General features: G+C 39.2%; 1 protein-coding gene across 1 annotated transcript; it reads right to left on the reverse strand.

The window, feature by feature from the left end:
• Nucleotides 1-959: 959 nt before the first annotated feature.
• Nucleotides 960-22,382, reverse strand: lyve1 (lymphatic vessel endothelial hyaluronan receptor 1). Its single transcript, XM_062979332.1, has 6 exons — nucleotides 21,947-22,382; nucleotides 11,992-12,160; nucleotides 9,834-9,973; nucleotides 7,312-7,581; nucleotides 5,060-5,138; nucleotides 960-2,866 (listed from the first exon to the last, which is right to left on the reverse strand). Exons 1-6 carry the CDS (start codon nucleotides 22,305-22,307, stop codon nucleotides 2,683-2,685), a joined length of 1,203 nt encoding a protein of 400 aa, XP_062835402.1. The 5' UTR covers nucleotides 22,308-22,382; the 3' UTR covers nucleotides 960-2,682.
• Nucleotides 22,383-23,178: the final 796 nt, after the last annotated feature.

The raw sequence follows: 23,178 nt of genomic DNA on the forward strand, positions 1-23,178 counted from the left end.
GTAAACAATAAAAGTGAGAGGGGACAACCTGGTTGGGTCCCCTTTTGTATTTCAATCAATATTGTTACATTGAAATTTACTAAGACCTGGGTCTTAAGCACTTCATCTTTATTGCTTGAATAATTTTTTAATTTATGTCCATTCTCCCCAATACTGTACTTAAAATAAATAGTTCCAAGAAATATTATCAAATGCTTTCTTTGCATCTAATAAAAAAATAAATCTGTCTTTTTCTCATGGAGATGTTCTAAACATTCAATAATATTAAGAACAGTTTTTACATTATTCTTTAATTGTCATTTTAGCAGACCACCACTCTGGTCCTCATGAATATTCTGAGAGAGGTGTCTTCTCTATCTGTTTGACAAAATTATTAACTAATGAGAAATCAATGTCAACCTTAAGTAGCTTATGGTCATGATTTGGTAGTGAGATTGGTCTATACAGCAATTCTTTGTTAATGTATCATTTGTATTTTGTTAATTAATCACTCTAATATGAGCATATCTTTAAGAAACTGGCATCCACCCTTCTGATAAATCTTCACACAATTTGTAATAGTTGAAGTAGCTTCGTATTGGCTTTAGGCTTTCCAAATCTCTCTCTAAAATATTATCAAGGAAGGTGTGTGTGTGTGTGAGTTTGGATATACATTTTCCCTGTATATACAAAATCAATTATATTTATATAATACACATATAAGTATAGTATATACATAAATATAATTGATTTTTTATATACATGGAAAAAGTATATCCAAACACACACACACATCTTCCCTGATAATATTTTAGAGAGATTTGGAAAGCCTAAAGTGAGCCTTAATGCACTTTCTTTGGATCTTACATGTTTATTTGATATTCCACAACCAATTTATTATGGCATAGCATAGACAAGACTTGATATCCTATCCTGTGCACGTTTTAGGTTGTTAGAAGATCTCCATAAAACATGACAAATATGTTTTGGTAGTTTTTATTAAGTTATCCATTTTGGGGTTAATCTTCCATAATCACCAAGATCTGGTTTAGTTGAATGATTATATCTGACAGTTGAATAGAAATAACTATGTAGTTCTTATTTTATCTAATTTCCATGCAGTCTTAATAAATACTATGGACAGTTACAATAGTGAGTGAATATTGCAATGCATCAGGTTTTCAGAGATCCCTTGTGCTGCAGCACCAAATATTTACTAGAAAGTAAGCTCCTTAACACATAATGGGACAAAATTCTGGCTAAACCTGCATAGGATTGTACATTGTAAATTGCAAATTATGTTGAAAAATAATAACACAAGCAGGAGATTACACAGTCCTGGTTCTGGAAGTGCTGTGAAATCCACAGATCCTAATTTGTGTAAATGTCTGGAAAATCTCAAGAAAAGTTGAAGAAGCGTTGCATCTAGAGCCCTGAATAGCTAATTGCCCAAAGTAAAATCTGTAGGGGAGTAATTAGCTGAATTTTATCTGAAAGATTCACTGTATATAATAGGGTGTGCCCATTTTTTTTCTAAAGTGAATCAGATCTTTTATTTCCACTTTAACTCTTCCATTCTTTGAATTTTGCAATGAGATACACAGCACAAAGATGTCTGCAGTCATTTCTAGAATTACAGGTTTTTTTTCAATTGATATCACAACAGTGAAAAAGTCTAAGTTGTTTTGAATCACCACCTAATTCACACATAGAGGACTCTCCATTGAATTCTTTGTGAAAGGGGAAATGGTCTATTGTGCCTTTGAAACCTTGCTTGAACTAAGGTTTCAGGTTTTTCCCATATCTGTGACCAATATTTATTACTGACACTGAAACTTAGTAATTATTTACATCAAAAAGGCTTAAAATCTGCATAGTTGTAACTGTATACTAAAACTTGTTGCATATTTTATAATGACAAGTTATAGCTTTTTTTTTTCGTGTCAGGAGCAACTTGAGTTGCTTCTGGAGTGAGAGAATTGGCCGTCTGCAAGGACGTTGCCCAGGGGACGCCCGGATGTTTTGATGTTTTTACCATCCTTGTGGGAGGCTTCTCTCATGTCCCTGCATGGAGCTGGAGCTGATAGAGGGAGCTCATCCGCACTCTCCCCAGGTGGGATTCGAACCTGGCAGCTTTCAGGTCAGCAACCCAACCTTCAAGTCACTTAGTCCACTATGCCATCTGGGGGCATAGTAGTTATAGCTAGGAGGTATGGATTCAGAGTTTGTAAGAGGTACATTGGAGCCCCCGGTGGAGTAGTGGGTTAAAGCCAATTAAAAAAACTTCCAAAAATTATGCATGTCTAGTAATTACTTCATCTATAGTTTGGAGCCTCCGGTCGCCTAAGGGATAAAAGCCTTGTGACTTGAAGGTTGGGTTGCTGACCTGAAGGCTGCCAGGTTCAAATCCCACCCGGGGAAAGTGTGGATGAGCTCCCTCTATCAGCTCCAGCTCCATGCGGGGACACGAGAGAAGCCTCCCACAAGGATGGTAAAACATCAAAACATCCGGACGTCCCCTGGGCAACGTCCTTGCAGGCGGCCAATTCTCTCACACCAGAAGCGACTCAGGTTGCTCCTGACACGAAAAAAACAAAACAAAAAAACACCAACTTTGACAGCATTTACAACTATGCATTTATAAACTATTTGCTAATTTCTGCCTTTTATTCATGCAAGGTCAGTCCATTTGGATGTCATTTCTTAAACCTCTGCTTCCAAACATTTCACAGGTGGTTCAGGCTTGGACTGAGGTTCTGCTGCCTTTTTTCTGTTCTTTGGTTCCTCCTGAGGACTTTTGTTACTTGTCTTTGTTTGTTTGACATTCTTGGTTTCAATTTCTTCTTTCTTCTCATTCTTTTTAGAAAATGGAAATGTTTTCTTGTATCTTTGAATGAATTGGAAAATACATTTCATTAGAAAGCATTGCCATTATAACTATACAGTCTAGAAAATTAATAGGGGCAGAATGAACTAATGACAGGTATTACATTTTAGAATATAACTTCTATAAACCCCATCCCAAAACCTGATGGAGAACATTCTTCTCTTCAGCAGCTTCAGTACTATTTATGTAGCCTCTTGGGGTCAGGTGCTGCTGATGGTGGAAAGCTAGCTACTAATGTTTTCTGAAAAAGAGTCTATCTCCTAAAAACTGAATGAGCCTATGTGTATAGATGATGATGATGATGATGATGATAATAATAATAGATCCAATGGTAGGCTACATTGAAATGTCTATGTGATTCGTTATATAGATGGAAACATTTTATCTATTTTTGAAGCTGTGCTTTGTATGCCTTAATGACTATTTTCATTGCTTTGCCTCACCCCAAATCTTTCAGAAGAGAACTAATAAGGGATGATTCTGCCATCTAAATCTAGCTCTTTCTATTTGCTGTGATCCAACCTCAAGCCCTTCACAAGGAAACTCTGCTTTTGAAGTGTTTCTTGTCCTAAGCATCATGTTCAATAATGCAAACATTTATTCTGGGGAATAAGTGTTTTGCCTCTTACTTTTGTTGGAACTATTGCAAACTGTTTTTGGGATTTTTGAAAACAAGGAATACAGAAATATTTCTAATGATAATGGAAAGATCCAAGTGGAGAATAGCCATGGGGATGGGTATCCTTTCTTCCATCATGCCATGGGATACTGGTGATAGTCTTTTTCAGTGAGCTATTGGATATGTCTTACACCCAGGCCCATAGCCAGGATTTTGATTCGGGAGGGTGGGGGTGGGACTGGGATTTTGATTTGGGGAGGGGGGGCTGGGATTTTGATTTGGGGGGGCTGAGTCCGAGTGAGAGGATCTACCCTAGCAAACCTTTTGTATCGTTATCCCAATATCCCCATGCATATGGGATATATTGACCATGGTGATCAGATCATGATATGAACAAACATAACAGAGTTTAAATAATAAATGTAAGGCCTTCTCACGGACCACCCTGATAATTTGGGGGGGGGGGCTGAAGCCCCTCAAGCCCCCCCCCCACTACATGCCTGCTTACAGCTATTTCACTTTAACTTTCCTTTTCTTGCTCTGAGTGTAATGTATTGTTAGGTAATTTGCTTAATGCAAGTATAGTGTCTGTTATTTCAGATGGATATAGTTCATTGAGTTATTAGATTGTTTTACTGGTACTTTCATTTGTATATAATGTAATAAAATGTTTTATTGCAGTTATCTCATTTGTTCTGTGAATCACTTTGTGCAGAATGTATAGTATTATGGAAAAGAAGGTGTAGTGTTTTAGCTATGCAAATACACTGGCTACTATTTTAACTATTTCATTTATACTCTGCTCTTCTCCTGATAATTGGACCCAAGACAGCTAACAATATACCTATCAATAGCATGGATAGCTGCTACTGTCTCAGCATTTGGGTCAGATCCCCAGATGATATAGCACATTGCATTTATGACCTTGGACTAGCCATATTAGGGTTTTTTTTCTCAGCTGCTGTTCTGCAGAGACTGATAAGGCCCCATGTCACAGTTTAGAGGGAAAGGTAGAATATAAAAAGTAACAGATGAATGAATAGAGTTGTACTAGAAGATCTTGTAGCGATATAATCACCAGTGCAAATAGCATTGGTCATTACGTTCACACAGGAAAAAGGTTGAGGAGTAGATGAAATGTATAACATCAGGTTTATGTTAAAACAATGGGTTTTCTTTTATAGGCCCTGCTGTTCATGAGCTGAAGTGATTCCTCCATTATGCAGACCCCTTTGGGCCATACCTCATCACTCACCCACCGTATGTGCAAATATCTTATATTACCAAATGCTTATGCATATACATTCATTCATGGGTATGATTCTTTTGTTTTATATTTTTGTTGTACAAAAGGCACGAGTGAAGGAATCTACTTGCTAATCAATGTAAAAAACTTCAACTGTAGTTTGTACAAAGCAAAGCATATTCCTATGCTACATATGTGTACCCATTGCACATATCAAGGCACTGAATTAAACACAGATATCACATTAAAATATAGAGGGAAATGTATTTTTTAAGAAACAAAATGTTAGCACTAATGTGCTGAATCAAAAAGCAACAAGCACACTTACTTTTTGATGTAGCAGACAGCTAAAACCACTGAAGCTACAAAGAAGATGAGGGCAAGCACAAGAAGAGCAATGGGTACACCTGGAAAGAAAAAACAAATATTTCACACCATATGTCTCATACACTGGGTATGAATAATTGCCCATGAGGTTTGATGGTTTATAAAGGCTAGTCATTGATTTATGGAAGGCAATCAAGTTAGTGTTTTTGTCTATGAGAGGCAAAGTATTAAAAACACTATCTCTTTCCTATATTGAAGAGGCAAGTATAGTGTGACTGCCTTCTCTGCTAGAGATTAGGAGACTGGTATCCAGGAGTGGTAACTTTACTACCATATAGCCTGTTCACTCCAACTTTGCTCCTCTGTTCGTGCAAGTAGGCAGCCTCCGATAAGCATAGTTTCGTGAGATACCTGAACTCGATCACTGTTCCCAGAAAGCCAACATTTAAACTCTGCCATAATGTTTGCTTATAATCCTAGTTTATTTTGAGATCCACCCATGATTCTTGATTTGGCCATAATAGGAAAATATGCATAATTTTGGCTTTCTGTTTTGTTTACACACTTGTCTTAAAGAAGTGAAGCAAGAGTGATCAGGCTTCATATGTGGCAAACATTAAATATTATTCAATCATGATTATTAGTAGATGTGCCTTGAAAATGTTACATCTATTCACAAATTATGATTTGTTGAATAGTGCTAAATGTAAACCACCAAAAATGATGTTAGTCTATCTTTATTTTTGTCTTGTTTATTTCTGCAATTGCAGAAAGAACAAGAACTAATATCTAAGTATCTCTCTTGATTGTAAAAAGGGACAGCTGGACCAGTGATAAATTCTAGATCAGGATTCCTCATAATAAAGCTATGTAATCACTTATGATATATAGTTCAGTATCCCTGGGCAGAAAAAAAAACCCAGATAACCTGGGAAAAATGAGGCCCAGTGTCAGGTGTGTATGTGGATACTCTTGGCAAAGTGCTTGCAGAGGTTTCTATCAAGCACAGGTCCTTTAAATTCTGAATTTTGGAGAAGTGGAGAAGCTGTGAAGGATGGAGCATTTAGGGTTGCTTTGCAATAACAGCATGCATTTAGTCCATATCCTTTAGGGTATTTCATCATGTTCATTCTTACTCCCACTTTGCCATTTAGATATGCATGTTTCCATATGGAGATCAACACAACTGAACCAATAATATACAGCATACAGAAATATTATACACACAAATATTTACTTGTAATTGTTACAAAATTCTTGTGAAGTACATAAGAATTTGGGGGGTGAGGATGAAGGCTAAGATGGAATGACTTATCTATAGCCAGCTAGTGACTGCTCCTCCAGACTGAGCAAACATATTGGGAATTTGCTGGAGGATGAAGTATTTGATGCTATCACTAACTATTTATTTATAAATACAAGCAATGCTTCGGATGCCAAGGTCTATTAATGACAGTGCCCAGCATCAGCTACTTTTTAATGTAGCATTTTATTCCCATTATAAAGTGGATGTATTCTTAATCCTAAAACAAAAAACTGTCCTTTACTTTCTTAATTTCTTTGTGTTGTAGTAGTATGGAAATTGCACCTTTGATCTATTTTGTTTTGTTTTTTAATCAGGAGAAAATGTGTCGTCCAAACAATAGGACCACAGCAGGAGAAAAACAGATTGTGAAAGATCTAACATAGATCCTAGAAATTGTTACAAACTCCTCCAAAAATGAAATGCATATACATGGAAGTGTCAAGAATTGACAAAACTCAACAAACCTTATCACAACACTCATACTTCTTTAGACCAATGAGGAAGAGCCCTATGGCAGAGGCAAGATTCATACTAAGGGCATCTTAGGGAAGGAGAAATGTGACAATTTTGTCTTCTCTCACATGCAAAATTTGGCACTTATTACAAAACACTAATTTCTCACTCACTCCTTATTCCCCTTTCATAGCTCATACTTTCAGCCACTGCACTGTTTGTTCTCTTTTGCAGTCTTGTTTGAAATGGAAGAGGACATCTCTTAAAACATGCTAGGAGATGGAGTGAAGACTATGGATCTTGTTTATTTGTATTGCTCCTTAATAGCTGTTGTATTCCAAAGCACAACTTTATTCCTTGTTCTTCTATATAACAAGAAAATTTTTAATATTTAAGATGAACTTGTAGTTTACCCCACTTTTACTCATATACTTGGTTAAAAAGGCAACATTCACAGAAAGGTTGCCTAATAAATAAATAAATAAAATCTTTACCTCCAAACTGGATGCCATCATTTTTAAAGGCAGTTCGTTTGTCAGGTGAAAGTACTATTTCCTCTTCTGTGGTTGGCTTTGGTGTTATGATCTCTGTTACGCATTTAACACGATACAATTTCTGAAGACCTTTGGTCTGTGGTGGCTCTGATGTTTGAACTATTGCTGAAGTGTCCTGAGGCAAGAATGTTGAAGTGGAGTTCATCTCTGTTGACACATCTGGCAATGCAAGTGTAGTTGCTTCTGGGATGCAGGAATTGACCCATGTGTCTGAAAATATGGTGAAAAGCAGAATATTCTTAAAGCACAGGTTTGGAAATGTATTGGTATAAATCGGGCAATGTATTTTTCAATAGCAGTGGTGAACCTATTTCATCAGTATCATTACTTCTCAATAACAAACATGGGTTTCGTTGATATGAACCAGAGCAAAAACATGGCCATAAATACAGCAGGAATGGGTAACTGCAGTGGGCCATGTTGGTATCCTCTCAGTGAGCTAGAAGTGATATCACATTTTTTCTGGTTTTCTTTCTGGTCAAAACTCAGGGAAGATCAAATGGGCCAAATCAACGTGAACCATTAGGTTTTTATGTCATTTTGTGGCAGTTAGAAATATTTTTGGGTTCCTTTTCCATGAAAAAAAATGGTCAGGGATGGGACCAGGGCACGGGAGGGTGCCCTGATGGATTACTAAAACAGGATTGTAACAGAGTCCTTGCTCACAAGAGAGTTAAGTGGACTTTTAAAAAATTAAAAGAGGTGATTCTTTAATTTCCCAAAATCTTATGAGCTGACCATGCTCAGCTGCCATAAAATATTGAATGCTCATTGGGACAAAATTACTGTCCTGGTATTGTTTTCTGTTTCTCAAGGCACCACTATCCAGGCTATAGGGGGAAAATGTTGGTTGCTGGAAAGAGAGAAGTGATATTGTTTAGAATCACAGCAAGGGCAGAAATGATTAAATCTCCAAACTTCCCACACAGTCATCTGAAAAAAAAATTCTTCCATCTCCTTCCCTCAAATTGCTAATAAAACAGATATATCCTGCTTAAACATAATTAGCATTGCATGCAGGCTGGCCATAAGGCAAATAAAAACAGCGGCTCGGAGCCCTTCATGATATTGGAAGAAAAACTGTAAATATATAGGCCGTGCCTATGGTGGGGCTGTTCAAAGGAATTATGACATATTTTAAAAGTGTGTGTATGTATGTATATGTGTGTGTGTGTGTGTATACACACACACACACACACACACACACACACACACACACACACACACACACATATACATACACATAGGTTGGAGTACAATAGAAACAGAAGGAGAGTTGGGATGCAAATGACATCCTGAAACATAAGTAATTCCTTACTTTTAACTGCAAATTCATATGTTTTACACAGTTTGAAGGACATTCTAATACCAGAATGGCCAGCTGAATACATTGCATTACTGGAAGGAAATGACCTCTGTGCCATTTTTTAATATGAGTCCCTGGAGGGAACTTGATGACGCATTTTCATTGACTGAATAGGATGCTGAATGTGTGGTATTACTTTCACCACTACAGAGTATAAGCAGGAAAGACAATTAAAATCTTTTAAGCTTTCCCAATAGCCTTTCCCCCAAACTGAAGACATCCCCTCCAAAACTGAAAACTAGCATGATCTTTTAGTACTGAGGTCTTAAAGAGACACGGCACAGAAGCCCAGCCCAAATAATTATACTGAGTGAAGATATAATACCTTTAAAAATTCATAATTCAGTGAGCTTCATAGGTGCTTCCTATGTGTTTCCGAGTAAATCTGAGATTGATCTTTATGGCTGCTCAGGTTTTGCTTCCTGAGCCACTTGTCTGTTATTTATCTTGTACCTCATATCTTGATTTTTAATTTCAGTGAAGCTACTTATGACCTCATCACATGTGAAAAAATAAATGTCCCAGGACACTGCCCCAGTTTACTTACAGAGCCCCACTCTGCCCATCAGACGATGTAGGCTGACTTCAGGCAGTGCTTTGTGTGTGATCCGGGGCAGCAGAGTGGGAGGATGGTGTGTTCCATTAGGAACAACGGGGCTACCATGGGATTAATCTGTGCAGCAACAATTCCCCACACATGATGGAGAAGCATCAGCTGCTGGCCAGGGCACCGGGACTGCCCCACTGCCGCGCCGATTCACCTCGGAGGTTGGCAAATCAAAATGCTGGACCTCATCCATGTGAGGTCCCTAATCTGAAACCCAAATATCAGCAAACCTTGGGGAAATGTAAGGATGTATTCACTGAAGTAGTTTGCTACCCTTTTATGCTTATTGCTTAGATGCCGAGGCCAAAGAAACATACAGTAAGAGGAAAACAGACTAAATTTGTTAGGTAAGAGTTAGCTGAAAAGCTTACAGTTTGGTTGCAAATTGTGGAGTCTTCAGAGGTTGTGTTCTCACTGCATCTATTTCAGGAGGGAATTTTATACGAACAATAAAATAACATCACATAATTTTTGTCACATCACACTCACCTGAAGAGTTATAACAGTAAGCACGGGCCTTCCTGTTGACTGGGAGTCTCCAGATGGCTACTCCAGTTTTATTTTGACCACATTTTTCATTTGGAATTATCCGGGAAATGACAGCATATCTTTCTGCTACCCAGCCAAAACTACAATGGAAAATAAGAGGTTTTTGTAATATGGTATTATGAACAACAAGTTTGCTTGTACATACATACACAATTTTGCAACATAGAATAATCTGTATTTTTCTGAATGAGCTCCAACTTGCTTGCTAATCCTGAAGCTCTTTAAACTACTTTCCCTAATAGAATTATTGTGATAGTAGGAAATGCAATGCAATTTGTGCAATAAATGGTGCTGTAGAAATGGTGGCACAATGTATTAATGTGCTGAGCTGCTGAACTTGTGGATCAAAAGGTTCCAGGTTCAAATCCCAGGAGTGGAATGAGCGCTCACTGTTAGCCCCAGCTCCTGCCAATCTAGCAGTTTGAAAACATGCAAATGTGAGTAGATCAATAGGTACCGCTCTGGTGGAAAGGTAACGACACTCCATGCAGTCATGCCGGCCACATGACCTTGGAGGTGTCTATGGACAACGCTGGCTCTTTGGCTTAGAAATGGAGATGAGCACCAACCCCCAGAGTTGGTCACGACTGGACTTAATGTCAGGGGAAACCTTTACCTTTACCATTTAGAAAATATATCTTGTGTATATCGTAAAAAAGATAGACTACAGGCATACCTCAGTTTAAAAGCCTTTGATGAAAGAACTTTTTACAATGTTTTAAACATCCAGCCAGCTCCTATCTTTTCCTCCTCTGTCTAGATGAAATATATATTTTTGGTGGCACAGGAACCACATCCATTTTATTAGTTGAGCTAGACCTGTGTGCTGTCTAATGTGACATCTTTGTTGATGTCTTTTTCGATTTGCTGTTCGATTTGTGATTTTAAGTTCTGCCATTTCTAATTTAACAATTAAAATAGAATCTCTTATTTTTTTTAAAAAAAAGATCAAAAGGTGCAGTGTTCCAGGATGCTGGACTGCACCTCCATGTGTGAAAATGTAATGCAAATAATAAAACCAAATGTATGGTATTGCATGCAGGAAACAGCTAAAGCAACAGATAGCATATGTTCAAGTCTTGTCTATGATATATCGAAGAGAAGAAAAAACAATAAAAAAATTTAAATACAGATATTTTGTAATATAAGGAAAGTTATATTACAAAATGATAAAAGAACATTTGCCATGCTATGTAAATTTGAAAAAGCTCAAAGATTGCTAATGTCCAAAGGCACTATGAATGTCAAACAGTAACCCACCATCGAACAGAAGCTTCCAAAGAAATTTGTATAATGATATAACAGGACAATGAGGATTGGAGAGGTAGAAGGCAGGAGGAAAAGAAGACTAAATTACAGATGGATAGATTCAATCAAAGAAGCCATGTTCCCGAATTTGCAAAACATGAACCGGATTGTTGATGATAGGGTGATATTTCATTCACAGACTTGCTATAAGTCAAGGCCAATTTGACAGCTGATTAAAAACAAGCATTGTAACAGAATCCTTTTTAAAGAGGAGGTAAGGAGATCACACATTTTGCTAAGTTTGTTGAAGCCTGTATGCATGTTAAGTATGTACTTTATTAAAACAGAATAAGGAGATAGCCTTTTATAATGGCATGGTTTTATTTTAATATTTATATATTTATGAGTGATAAATTTTTTTTGCAAAGATTATATTAGACAGAGTTGTTTCAGATGCTTATATGTTCAACATTCTTGGGAAGGATCCAGTCTCTGCTATCCACTGGAGGGCAGAACTTTGTTCATTGAAAGTGCTGTGCGAGCCATAGCTTACCTCATTGAATAGGTGCTTATGATTATGTATAATTCTCAGGCAGGCTGCCATGGGGAAGAAGGTGTCAGAGGAAATCTCCTTCTGCCAGCTGAGCTTACATGTGCTTCAGATTGAATTCCCTAAAAGTTAATATGAAGATGCCAGCCATAGATGCAGGCAAAACGTCAGGAGAAAATGCTGCTAGAACACAGCTATAAAGCCTGAAAACCACACAGCACCCCAGTGATTCTGGCCGGGAAAGACTTCGACAATACATTTAACATAAAAATACTTTAAAAGTTGAAAAATGTTCTATACCTGCAGGTTTCAAAGCCATGCTTCCAAGCTTTTTCTACTTCAGAGTTATGTGCCAGCATTAAGTCTAGCTGCCTGCACACCTGCTGTGCTTCAGTGAAGTTAAAATTTGCTTGGTTCTTATATGAAACAAGAGTAATTCCAGCAATCCGGCACTTGGAAGTGTAAATATCTAAAGATAGAATAGAAATACAGAAAAAGTGTTGATATTTAATAACAGTATGCTTGAAGGATGGATTAAATCAGGGGTTCTCAAACATTTTAAGCAGAATTCACTCTTTAAGCAAAGCTGGACTATAGTTTGAAAAAAACATGAATGAATTCCTATGCACACTGCAAATATCTTATTGTAAACTTATTAGTATTTCAATGAGAAGTGTGGACCTGCTTTTGCCTGATGAGAGAATCAAGTTAATTAGGATTGTTGTTGTGGATCCAAAAGTCTGTTCAGATTTAGAATGACTTTAAGTTTAAAGTTAAGGTAGGGCCAGGTAAATGACCTTGGAGGGCTGCAGCCGGCCCAAGGGCCTTAGTTTGGGGGGCCCTGGATTAAATTATATTCAGTAGTGTATGCACTGACTGGCTGAAGCTCTTTAGTATTATTTCAATCCCAAATCAGGGCTTCTGAAACTGGTGATATCTGAAACTGAATCTAAAAGAACCAATGTAATGTAATAGAGTGTCAGGCATGGTCGAGGGAGAAATGCTTCAGCTCCAAACAAACTGTTGAAACTCACAGGGTAGCCTTGGGTTCGTCACTATATCTCAGTTTAATCTACCACAGAGAGTAGTTTAAGGTTATGTGAGAAGGGTCGTGGAGACTGCCTCAAGTCTGTTAAAAGCATAGGCTATAAAGGTAGAAAATAAATGTCAGATATTGAAAGCATGCATGTTGCAACTCATCCAAGGCTGTAGTTAAGGGCGGGCAGGGTTAGGAATTCAACCTCCCTCCCCACCCAAAAACTTTCAGGTTAAAAAACCCTGGTTCACTCATGAATTTTAACTGGCTAACCAAATCCCCATGAGAAGCAAAACTTAAGAGTTCCTCCAGAACTGTAAGCACTATCACAACCAAATGTTGACAGTTTATTCACACTGTAATGACCTACCTTTCCACCAATTTACATTGCAATAACAGCAATAGCTGATATAGTGCAAGTAACCAAGTCGGCCCACCCACAACTGGTGGGAATTTGAAGGCCCTTAAGAAGGAGACCAGACTTGGTGGAGCTGGTTGACAGGGTGGAGCTGCAGGCTTTTTAAGGCTGCTCTGCCCCTCTGCTGTGCTCTTTGCTTCAGCTTGAGGTAGGAGGCAGATTCCTAATGGGAATCCCTCCCTTGCTCCCTCCCTTTTTCCAGAGGATGATAAAGTTCTCATTGCTATGCTTTTGTTTCAGGGGTTCATCCTACAATTTGGGCAGTTTCTGTGGTCATAATTGCTAGACCACAGAGGAAGGTTGCAGACAACTCTTTTCTTTAAAATTAAGTTTAATGTTGTCTGGAGGGAATCATACTCTCAGCCAATTCCATTAACTGTGTCATCACATACTGAGGCCTACATTTTATTGCATACCTCATGTTGATGTGGAACAGAAACGCATCAGCCCCTGCCCTCACCCTGTTCTGATTTACCCCCAATCCCAGCCAGGAGCTCCCCGGCTCTTGTGAACCTTGGCTTTCCTTCCTAGCCTACCGTCGCACCTCAGAGATACACTGTTTCAATTTTGCTGCAAAAGGGAAACCTCTCTGCCTCCTCTCGCATTGAAGCTCACTTAACTCCTGTTACTTATTAACCGACCAGCAATAAAAAAACTGTTGTAAAACACTCTCCCTCTTGTTTGCAGGAGGCGTCACTTCAAAAATCCCAAAATATTAATAATTTCCTCCCAGAGCTGCAGATTCTTGTGGGCTTTGGCAAGGCGATCCCCGGGTCGCCTCAGATGTAGGGAAATACAGTTTCTCAAACCGCGGATGCCGGGGCCCGCGGATCTCAATAACCACGAACTCACCAATTTCCCCGGATTGATCTCTATTCGCATCGGAGTCAATCTGAAACCTAACTACCATCTTAAATTTTGCCAGAATGGCCCTGATCCGGCTCCACAGGCTCAAATTGTTTTGTTTTTTTATTTTATGAATGAAGTCTTTATTTTTATGAATGAGCACCAGCAAGGCAGCTGGGAATTGCTTTTTAAAATGCCTTTTATGAACTTTTCTCAACTTTTATAAACTTTTATGAATTCCCAGGTATCAGAGACCCTTCTTCCCATTTCCCGCATGAATTCCTTGCGTCTTTATCTCTGTCCCTGGGTTTCCAATCTACCTCCCCCCTCGCCTGATTGGGCAGAAAAGGAAGATCTGGGGTTCCCTTCTAAAGAGACCCCCCCATGGAAATATGTCCAGGGATCGAAGCCTGGGCATACAGCCATGGGGCTCCCTTGCATATCACTATCATATGATTGTATTATTGTTGTTTTCTATTGCCAATATTATTTTCCTTGTGAAAAGTTTTTCCCTCCCCCCCCCCCCCCATGTATGTATCAAATCGAAGCATGATGACCGAGGCCTGACCTCTGTGCCAGAAAATCAGCCCGGATGCTCCAAATAAGGACATGGACCTGCCATAGCTTGAATTTCCAAAATTCCTTTATTGACAATAAGTCTCGCTCCAGGCTTTGGAGCGAGTCCAGGCTTCCCAGTCACTGGGATGTCAGACCACCTGGGGAGAGACCCCATAGATATCACAAAAGATTCATTTCCTTGAGGAAGGGGAGCTGGTTTCGACTGGGGTACCCTTTCTCAGAAGTTTGAGTCAACCTATAATCCTATCACTCGTTCCTGGTAAAAGATTGCAGAAGCCAGACCCCATTCATAAAACTGATCAGGAACTATTAGCCAGCCCATTGTCCAAGGTCCGGTTTAAGATAATCCTGTCATCTCCACATGTATGCTTATTGTTTCCCTACGGCCGCACCTCCTCCTCCATTGGACAACGTCATAAGCGGCACTCGCTCGCTCATTGATCTTGATTTTTAGATATGTCAATTTAAAGTGCGATATTAAAAAAATGCTGAGTCTCATTCTAATCAACATTTTTTTGTGAAATTTGAACACAGTTATAGATTTTATTATGTAGTTTCACTTATTTTTTACCCATGTAATTATCTTTAATAGTTTTTGAAATATTATAAAAAACATGAAACTAGTCTCATCACTGCTCTCTTGCTCTTCCTCCTTTCAGAGCTCTTTTATGTCTTCCCTCTTCAAAGCAGCTGTGTTCAATTTGTCTGCTAGCTTGAGTTGCTGTTCTGAGACTTAAAGCCCTGTTAGCTGCTATCAGTATTTCCTACCATCCACCTGACTCGAGAAGATGTCTAAATGTCTATCAAAGCAACCAAACATTTTTGAGTTCATGGCAAAAAAGAAAATGCCAGTTATTGAAGACCAAGTCAACTATTGAGAACCATTGCAGCAGCTGTTACTAATGAAGTCCCCAGAACATGCACACTTGAACTGCAGGTGAAACCTGAGGAAACTTTGGAAACTGTGGTGACTACCACTAGTTCATCTAATCCAAGCCCTGCCAAGGAAACCATAGAATGGGAGCAAAGACAAGAAGCTGTGTTATTGTTAGACCCTGACTTTATATGAACAAGACTGTTTCTGATGACCAAGTGAAAGCTCAAATTGGTGCAAAATCCCCAGGCCCCATTGCCAGGATATGTATTTCCTGTTGATAAGAAGAGGCATCTAAGTTTTCAACCCAAATAGTTCAGAAGATTTCCCTGTCTAACCTACTCATTTCATCTACAAGGTGCACTCTGTAAGTATAGTGTGGTTTTGTGGTTGCTAAACCATTTGTGTGATAGAAAGATGCAATAGAAATCTTCAATGGACACCAAAAAACAAAGTACCATAAGAACAACTTGTGCTTGGCTGAAAACTTCTTTCTAATTCACAGTGGAAATGTCCTGATGTAATCAGTCTTCATGATAAAGGAAAGCAGAAGAAAACAGAAAGACACTTCTGTCAGTTGTGGAAACTATTGTCTTCTGTGGCTGACAAGAACTGACTTTAAGAGGGAGCAATGATTCAGGACCTATTACCTGTGAAGAACCTTTGCACAATGATGATAATTTCAGGGCTTTGTTGAGATCTCATGCCAGATCAGGAGACACTGACCTGAAAAGTCATCTTGAAACTGCAGCTATGAATTAATAAACATTTGTGGTGACAAGACAGTATAAAATTGTTGAAAGATGCAGTGCATCACAGTGTTTCTCTATTTTGGTAGCAGAGTACCTCAGAACAGTTATCGCTTTCCATAAGGTACGTTGATGTTGAAGTTGTAGGAATAAGAGAAGACATTATAGACTTTGTGAAGATAGGTAATTTGGAGGACCAGCAGACATTATTTTGAAAACACTGGAAAATTGAGTTGAAATTGCAATATTTGTGTCAACAGAGTTATGATGAAGCTGCTAATATGAGTGGTCATATTAGTGGAGCAGAGGCAATTAGATCGCAGTAGTATCTGATGGCTGTCTACATCGACTGCAGTGCTCATTCACTAAATCTAGCCTTGCAGCATTCCAGCTGTCAAGAACTACCAAGGAACAATATCATCTGTGTGCAATTTCTTCAGAGCATCATTCATCAGTCTGGAAATGTTGAAGAAAAGTTTAAAATACTGTGTTCCTGAATCAAGAGCAAACAGCCTGTTCTTGCTTTGTGAAATCCGTTGGGTTGAGCCACATGATGCAGTTTTACATTTTGTTGAACTGGACAGTGTGGTGAAGAACTAAAAGAGAGCCCTCTATACAACAGGGAGACTTCTTCCCAAGCTCGACACCTTTTTTAAGCTGCTATGAATGCTGAATGTGTAGTAACCATACACATCCTAATAAAGCTTCTGTCATCATCCCTTCAACTTAACAAAACATTACAATAAGTAGATATGGACATTGTTAGTCTGCAACATGTTGACAGTATCTTAGAAAAAGCCAGGAAAATGTGCACAGAATTTCAGAAGATCTTTGACCAAGCAAGATCAGTAGTGGAATCTATGGGTGGAGAAGTTAGGATTTCTTGTATCTGTTCAAGGCAGACTTATAAAAGCAACATGCAGGCAATTCACCAATACCAGTGGAATATTATAGGTTAAAAGTGTACATTCAATTTCTGGACGTTTTCTGCAGCCGGCTTCAAGAAAGGTTTACAAGGCACAGGGAAGACGTTCAGGAATTGCAAGTGTTCCTCCCTATTTTGTGGCCATTTCAAATCCAACGTGAACAAGTACACAGAAGCTTACAATGAATGACACACTGATGGAAGAGTTTGACCTGTGGTGTAGAAAATGGAAACATATTGCACCTGCAGAAAAACTATCAAATGCATTGGAAGCATATTTTATCTGTGATGGACAGTTTTTTTTCCCGAATGTGAAGAAACTTCTTCAGATTTCTGCAACATTACCAGTGTCAAAGCTACAAATGAAAGGCCTTTTTCAACTCTTAAATGTTTGAAAACACAGATAAGAAGCACAATGGGGCAAGAAAGACTATCTAGATATGCACTCTTGAGTGACTGCTGAAGTATATCAATGGAGCCAGATTCTGTCAAATTGTATTGACAAAGTTTTTAAGTGTTTCCAACAGATACTGTGGAATTCTTTTGTAGCCATAAATTACTAATTAAGAGTCATTTTCAGTTTTTTAAGACTTGAAACTTTGTAACTAAAATATAAATTTAATTTAATTAAGTCTATATAAAAATATAGAATGAATCATATAATTTAAATTGTTTTGTGTTATGGACATATTCTTCATGATTCGCTTTAAAATGTTTCAAACCCCCCCCTTTTTTTCTGGCGATGGGCCTAAAGTCAAGTGAGTTCCCCCTCTGCCCCTGATTTCTTTTTGTAGTTATAAGATTCTCAAATCATCTAGCTAAATAAATGTAACAAGTTATATAAAATAAAAGCAGGTACTCTTCTAACCTAAGAATGTTATAGATATTTCTCACCACAAAGTGCCAGTGAAGCATTGTACTCTAGCCACAAACATGCCTTTGACCTCTATTGTGTCTTATTTTATGGTTTTAAGATAGAAAATTGCTTTGATCTGAAATTGAAAGCCATTTTTACAGCCCAAAATGAGAGGCAAGGCACACCTATGTTTAATAATCTCAAGCCTGCTGTGATGCCTCATGGGCCTTGTAGTCCTGTTCCTAGTGCCATCGTGGCAGATGAAGACGAAAACATGGGGTTTTCGCCGGTTCAACAAGAGCTGGAATCTTTTCACCTGCCGGATGTTGATGTTTGTACCCAAGAACTCAGTAAAACAGACCTTGGGCATTCCTCTCCTCCGTTCCCTAGGAGAGAGTCCTATGCTGCAGACAGAGGAGTGAGGGAACAAAATCGCAGGAGTTTACGAATTGCTGCCAAACAACAGGCTGATTAGACCTGCTTCCCTTGGGAAATTCTAAGGAGTCTTGCATCTGGACAAAGTTGGGTTTCGCTTCCCGTTCTCTAGGGGAAGAGGTTGCTGGCGGGAAAGCGAGACCCCAATATAGGTGCCTGAGACGGGAGAATCTTTGCGGAGTCAACAGAGCAGCTTCAGGAGTAAGATCGTGTGTGGACTTCGCAACCCCAGTTCCTTGCTTCCCGGATCAAGTATTCAAGATTCGCCTTGCCTTGTTTTTAACCACGGATCTTGTTCCAAGAATCACTGTTTGCCTTGTTCCTAGTCACGGACCTTGTTGAAGAATCAAGATTGTATCCAGCCTTGTTGTCAAGCTACCTTGGACTCCTAAGACTCTGGCATTTCCCCACACTATTGCTTGGCAATAGTGTGTGTTTCGGTTTTGGATTAAAACTTTGAACTCTAATATCATTTATTGGACAATACATTTTTGGACTATATTTGGCCTTATTTGAAAGGTCTGCCTCTGAACTATATATTTCACTTGTTTTTATTGCTTTTATATATTTACTTAATAAAGATATTAGATAGAGATTGGCCTCCGTGTATGGTTCTTGGTGCCCCGCTGCCTTGGGTCTGACACCTGCCAATTTGATGCATCCTGTGTTGGAAAAATATGACTGCCTACTGAAAGGATGAATGACAAATGAGGAAGATTACTCACTTTTTAAAAGGTTAATGTAGAACAATAGGAAAGAACACATTAACAATATTAATGTGCAATAAGAATTATATTCTAGCAAAACTCCTGTAGCCAATGCACTTTTGTTAGATGAGTAGCAGATTCATTTTAGCATGAGCTTTAAAGGAATAAAGCCCCTCTTTTAGGGTCAAATGAATGAAGTATTGGACTCAGTGGAAAGATTTGTAGATATTATTATTATTATTATTATTATTATTATTATTATTATTATTACAGTAGAGTCCCGCTAATCCGAGCCCCGCTAATCTGATCATCTGGATTATCCGAGGCAAATGTACTCCCCCCCTCGCTCTCGCTCTCACTCACTCGCTGGGTCCCAGTGCTGCCGGAACTCAGCCGGATGAGTGAGCAAGGGATGGAGGGCGGGCGAGTGAAGGAGAGTGACAAAGGCCCTCCCTTGCTCTCTCGCTCTCTTGCTCCTTCACCAGGCCGGGCCCCGGGGCTGTTGGGACCTGTCCTGGTGAAGGAGCTGAGGAACGGAGGGAGGCAAGTGAAGGAGGGTGGCAAAGGCCCTCGCTCACTCTCTCTCTCTCCTTCACCATGGCCGGGCCCGGGGACTGCCAGGACCTGTCCTGGCGAAGGAGCCAAGGGATGGAGGGCGGGCGAGTGAAGGAGAGTGGCAGAGGCCCTCGCTCGCTCTCTCTCGCTCTCTCGTTCCTTCTCCAGGCCGGGCCCCGGGGCTGCCAGGACATGGCCTGGCAAAGGAGCAGAGGGACGGAGGGCGGGCGAGTGAAGGAGGGTGGCAAAGGCCCTCTTCTCCCTCGCTCTTTCACTTTCTCGCTCCTTTGCCAGACCGGGCCCCGGGGCTGCCGGGACCTGGCTTGGCGAAGGAGGCAAGGGACGGAGGGTGGGCAAGTGAAGAAGGGTGGCAAAGGCCCTCCCTCGCTCGCTTGCTCCTTCGCTAGGCTGGGCCCCAGCTTCCAGCTTCCATGTCGTAATATGGGATATGTACTAGTGATGAAACCCACGATCCCATTAAAGTTGAAGTTTAAATTGTTTTAAATATTTTATTGTTTATTTTAATGTATTCCTTTTGTGATTCCTTGGGGTTCTACCATGGCAGAAAGGCAGCATATACATCAAATAAATAAATAAAATTACATAGGATCTAAGTTGCTTGTAAATTCTGTGAACTGTAACAGGACAGGAACTTCACTTTTAAGTTGCTTTGTTGAAGAATTGTTGATATCATTTATTATTTATTACAAGCATTTATATCGCGCCCTTCTCACTGCCGAGGGAGGACTCAGGGTGGCCTTACAATTAGCATCATTAGACGCTGAACAAACCAATATATAACATAATATATAAAAACAATTACAGTTAAAATACATAGCATTAGTTAAAACATCCATATAAATATACATTCAAGGGTGCATTTCAAATCATGGTCCAGGTCTGTCCATTATTCATCCTAATTTCATTTTACAGTTAGTGCTGCTTCTATTGCTCAAAGGCCTGCTCCCATAGCCAACTTTTGAAATGTTTTCAAAAGGATAGGAGCGAGGATAGCCTTGTGAGGCTAAAATGCCACTTATTTTTAAGTGCTGCTATTAATGTCATATGTTCACAAGGAATGCTTTCTTTGCCCAATGTAGACAGCTCTGTACATGGCAGCACACAAAAATAGGATCATATCATAGGTCTGCTTCAGTATCCCTCTTTGTGCAGGGATTGGGAAAATGCATCTAGCAATCTGTCAAATACTGCTGTGCTGCCATTGCTTCCTAGAAAATGGTGCTGGATAGCTTCCCTTCCTAGGTACAAAAGTCTTACCTTCTCATGATGACTAATAGTGTTTGATAAAGGTATCTTTCATGAATTTGCGATATCCTATTCAAAAACTATCAACTTAGTAACCACCCAAGGCATTTTGCTGTCAGGCTACAGATGGGAAATGTATGGCCTTCAAGACATGTTAGACCTCAGCTCTTTAGACACAGCCAGCAATGGCCTGTCCCAGTTAAGCTGCAATTCAATATTTTGAGAGCCAGAATTATCTTTGTGAGGCTTTCATGCTTGAATTGCCTTGTAGCTTGCCAAGCACATTTAATGAGACTTTGAAAGAAATTTTGGACAGCATAAAATTAGGGTAGGGAGCATACTTCTAATTAAGAAATTAACAATGGTAATAACAAACAACTCAGAATAACATAGCTATGGTACTCTCAGTACTCTATGTACGACACCGATTCCTGAAAAATGTCAGGTGGGACATCAGTGCAAAATTAATCTTGTGTGTCTGGCCACATAGCTTTGTGCCCAACTAAATTTCTCTCTCTCTTATTCAAACATAAATTTAAAAAACCAGTTGTGTGACAATAACAGCATCATTTTAGTTCTGATGATGAATACTTCATCAATATTTCAGGGTTTTTTGCAAACTAGAGTCACCTGGATTTTTTTAGTCATGCATCAAGTGAAGTAGACTCTAATATACAAAAGTTTAAGCCATAATAAAGTTGATATCCTTTTGTGGTGCTTCATTGTTGTTGTTGTTGTTGTGTGTGTATTATGAGTCATGTTGTGAAAGACTAGCAAAGCAACCCCTGGAAATTGTTGTTTAACAGAATTGATCTTCCCTTAGTCATAGCACAGTTTGTTCAATCCAACTTTTCCTTCATAATATTCTGCTTCTGATCAACTGTTAATTTATAAAATGGTAGATAACCCAGTTGAAGGAAATGGGGTAGACCCCCCCCCCCACACACAGATGTTTATTGGCAGTAGATTCACATTATTTTGATAGTACAAATAATATATACAAACATACCTTTTGAAAGAAAAGTGCCCTGTATTGTGAGGTTTATAATCCACACTGAGAAGAAGAAGAAGGTAATTCCAAAACGAAATGCCATTATCAATGACACTAGGGAAATCCAGGTCCTGCTGCTTCCCAATCTGCTGTGTTGATAAAGCGATGCTGAGCCACACCTTGTGAAGTTGGAGTGAGGTCCTTTCTTGAGAGCTGCTGAAATGCCACTGCCTATTTTGCAGGAAGGAACAAAGTTGTTGTCCAGCTCAAAAGCCATTCCCTGGTCAAGGTCACTATCGGGAAACACATGACACCCCACAAAACCATAAAGAACTATCTGGAAAACAGGACTGAGTGCTGACTCAGAAAACATGCACATGAGGAAAAGAGATAACACAGTGTGTTAGTCCTATTCTTATAAACAGAGGAAGGTTTTTCTTTGTACTTCCGGAGAGCTTCATTCTGTGAGAGTTCCTGTCCATCCAGTTCTGACTCATTTATCTTTCCTTCAAATGGTTCGCCTGTTGGGCACAAAAGTATGTGTTGCATGAAATAGTGTGGGTGCCAACACCACTGAAAAATAAGGATACTTTAGTATCAGTTCAAAATTATTGTATGCATTTGATGGATGCTTGAAAAATGAGAACAGTTATCTACCTGACATGTACCTGCCTGGATCCTAAATCCCTAATCTGAGGTTCTGCCCCAGGTTCTGCCCTCCATATGAGGCACAGTAGGTGCTTACGAGAGAGAGCGCTTTTTCAGAGGTAGCACCTTGGTTTTGTATTCAGAAAGGCTTGCATATATTCAGGGTTTTTTTTTTTTTTTGGATACCAGTGGAGACCTTGTTGTCTTCCCAGGTGTTTTAGAAATTCTTATAGTTCTTCCAGGTGTTTGCAGTTTTATCCTCCACTGTTGGTTTTACTGTGATTTTATGTTGTGCTGTTTACCTTATTTTTCCTTGTGTATTATATTTATATGCTACTTAGAAGACAATTGTCCTAAAATGAGTGGTGGCAACACAACTCGAGACTTTCTTGCATAAAATATATTAACTGTACCCATAGCAATCTGGGTTCAGGTATGGCTATGGACCAGAAATAGCCTCAATCACCTTGGTGGATGACCCATGCTAGGAGTTGGGCATGGGGATCGCATCCCTGTTAGTCTTGCTAGATCTTTCAGCAGCATTTGATACCATTAACCATGCTATCTTTCTGAGTCATTTGATTTGGAGGCATTGCTTTTGT

The sequence above is a fragment of the Anolis carolinensis genome, chromosome 1, assembly GCF_035594765.1.
Source record: "Anolis carolinensis isolate JA03-04 chromosome 1, rAnoCar3.1.pri, whole genome shotgun sequence".
In the NCBI taxonomy this organism is placed as follows: domain Eukaryota; kingdom Metazoa; phylum Chordata; class Lepidosauria; order Squamata; family Dactyloidae; genus Anolis; species Anolis carolinensis.

Coding starts and splice junctions, on each gene's coding strand:
- lyve1 (XM_062979332.1), bottom strand. CDS start 22,307: ATGTGCATGTTTTCTGAGTCAGCACTCAGTCCTGTTTTCCAGATAGTT. Junction 12,161..21,946: donor GGGCACTTTTCTTTCAAAAG/GTATGTTTGTAT, acceptor TTCTATCTTTAG/ATATTTACACTTCCAAGTGC. Junction 7,582..9,833: donor TTACTGTTATAACTCTTCAG/GTGAGTGTGATG, acceptor CCATATTTTCAG/ACACATGGGTCAATTCCTGC.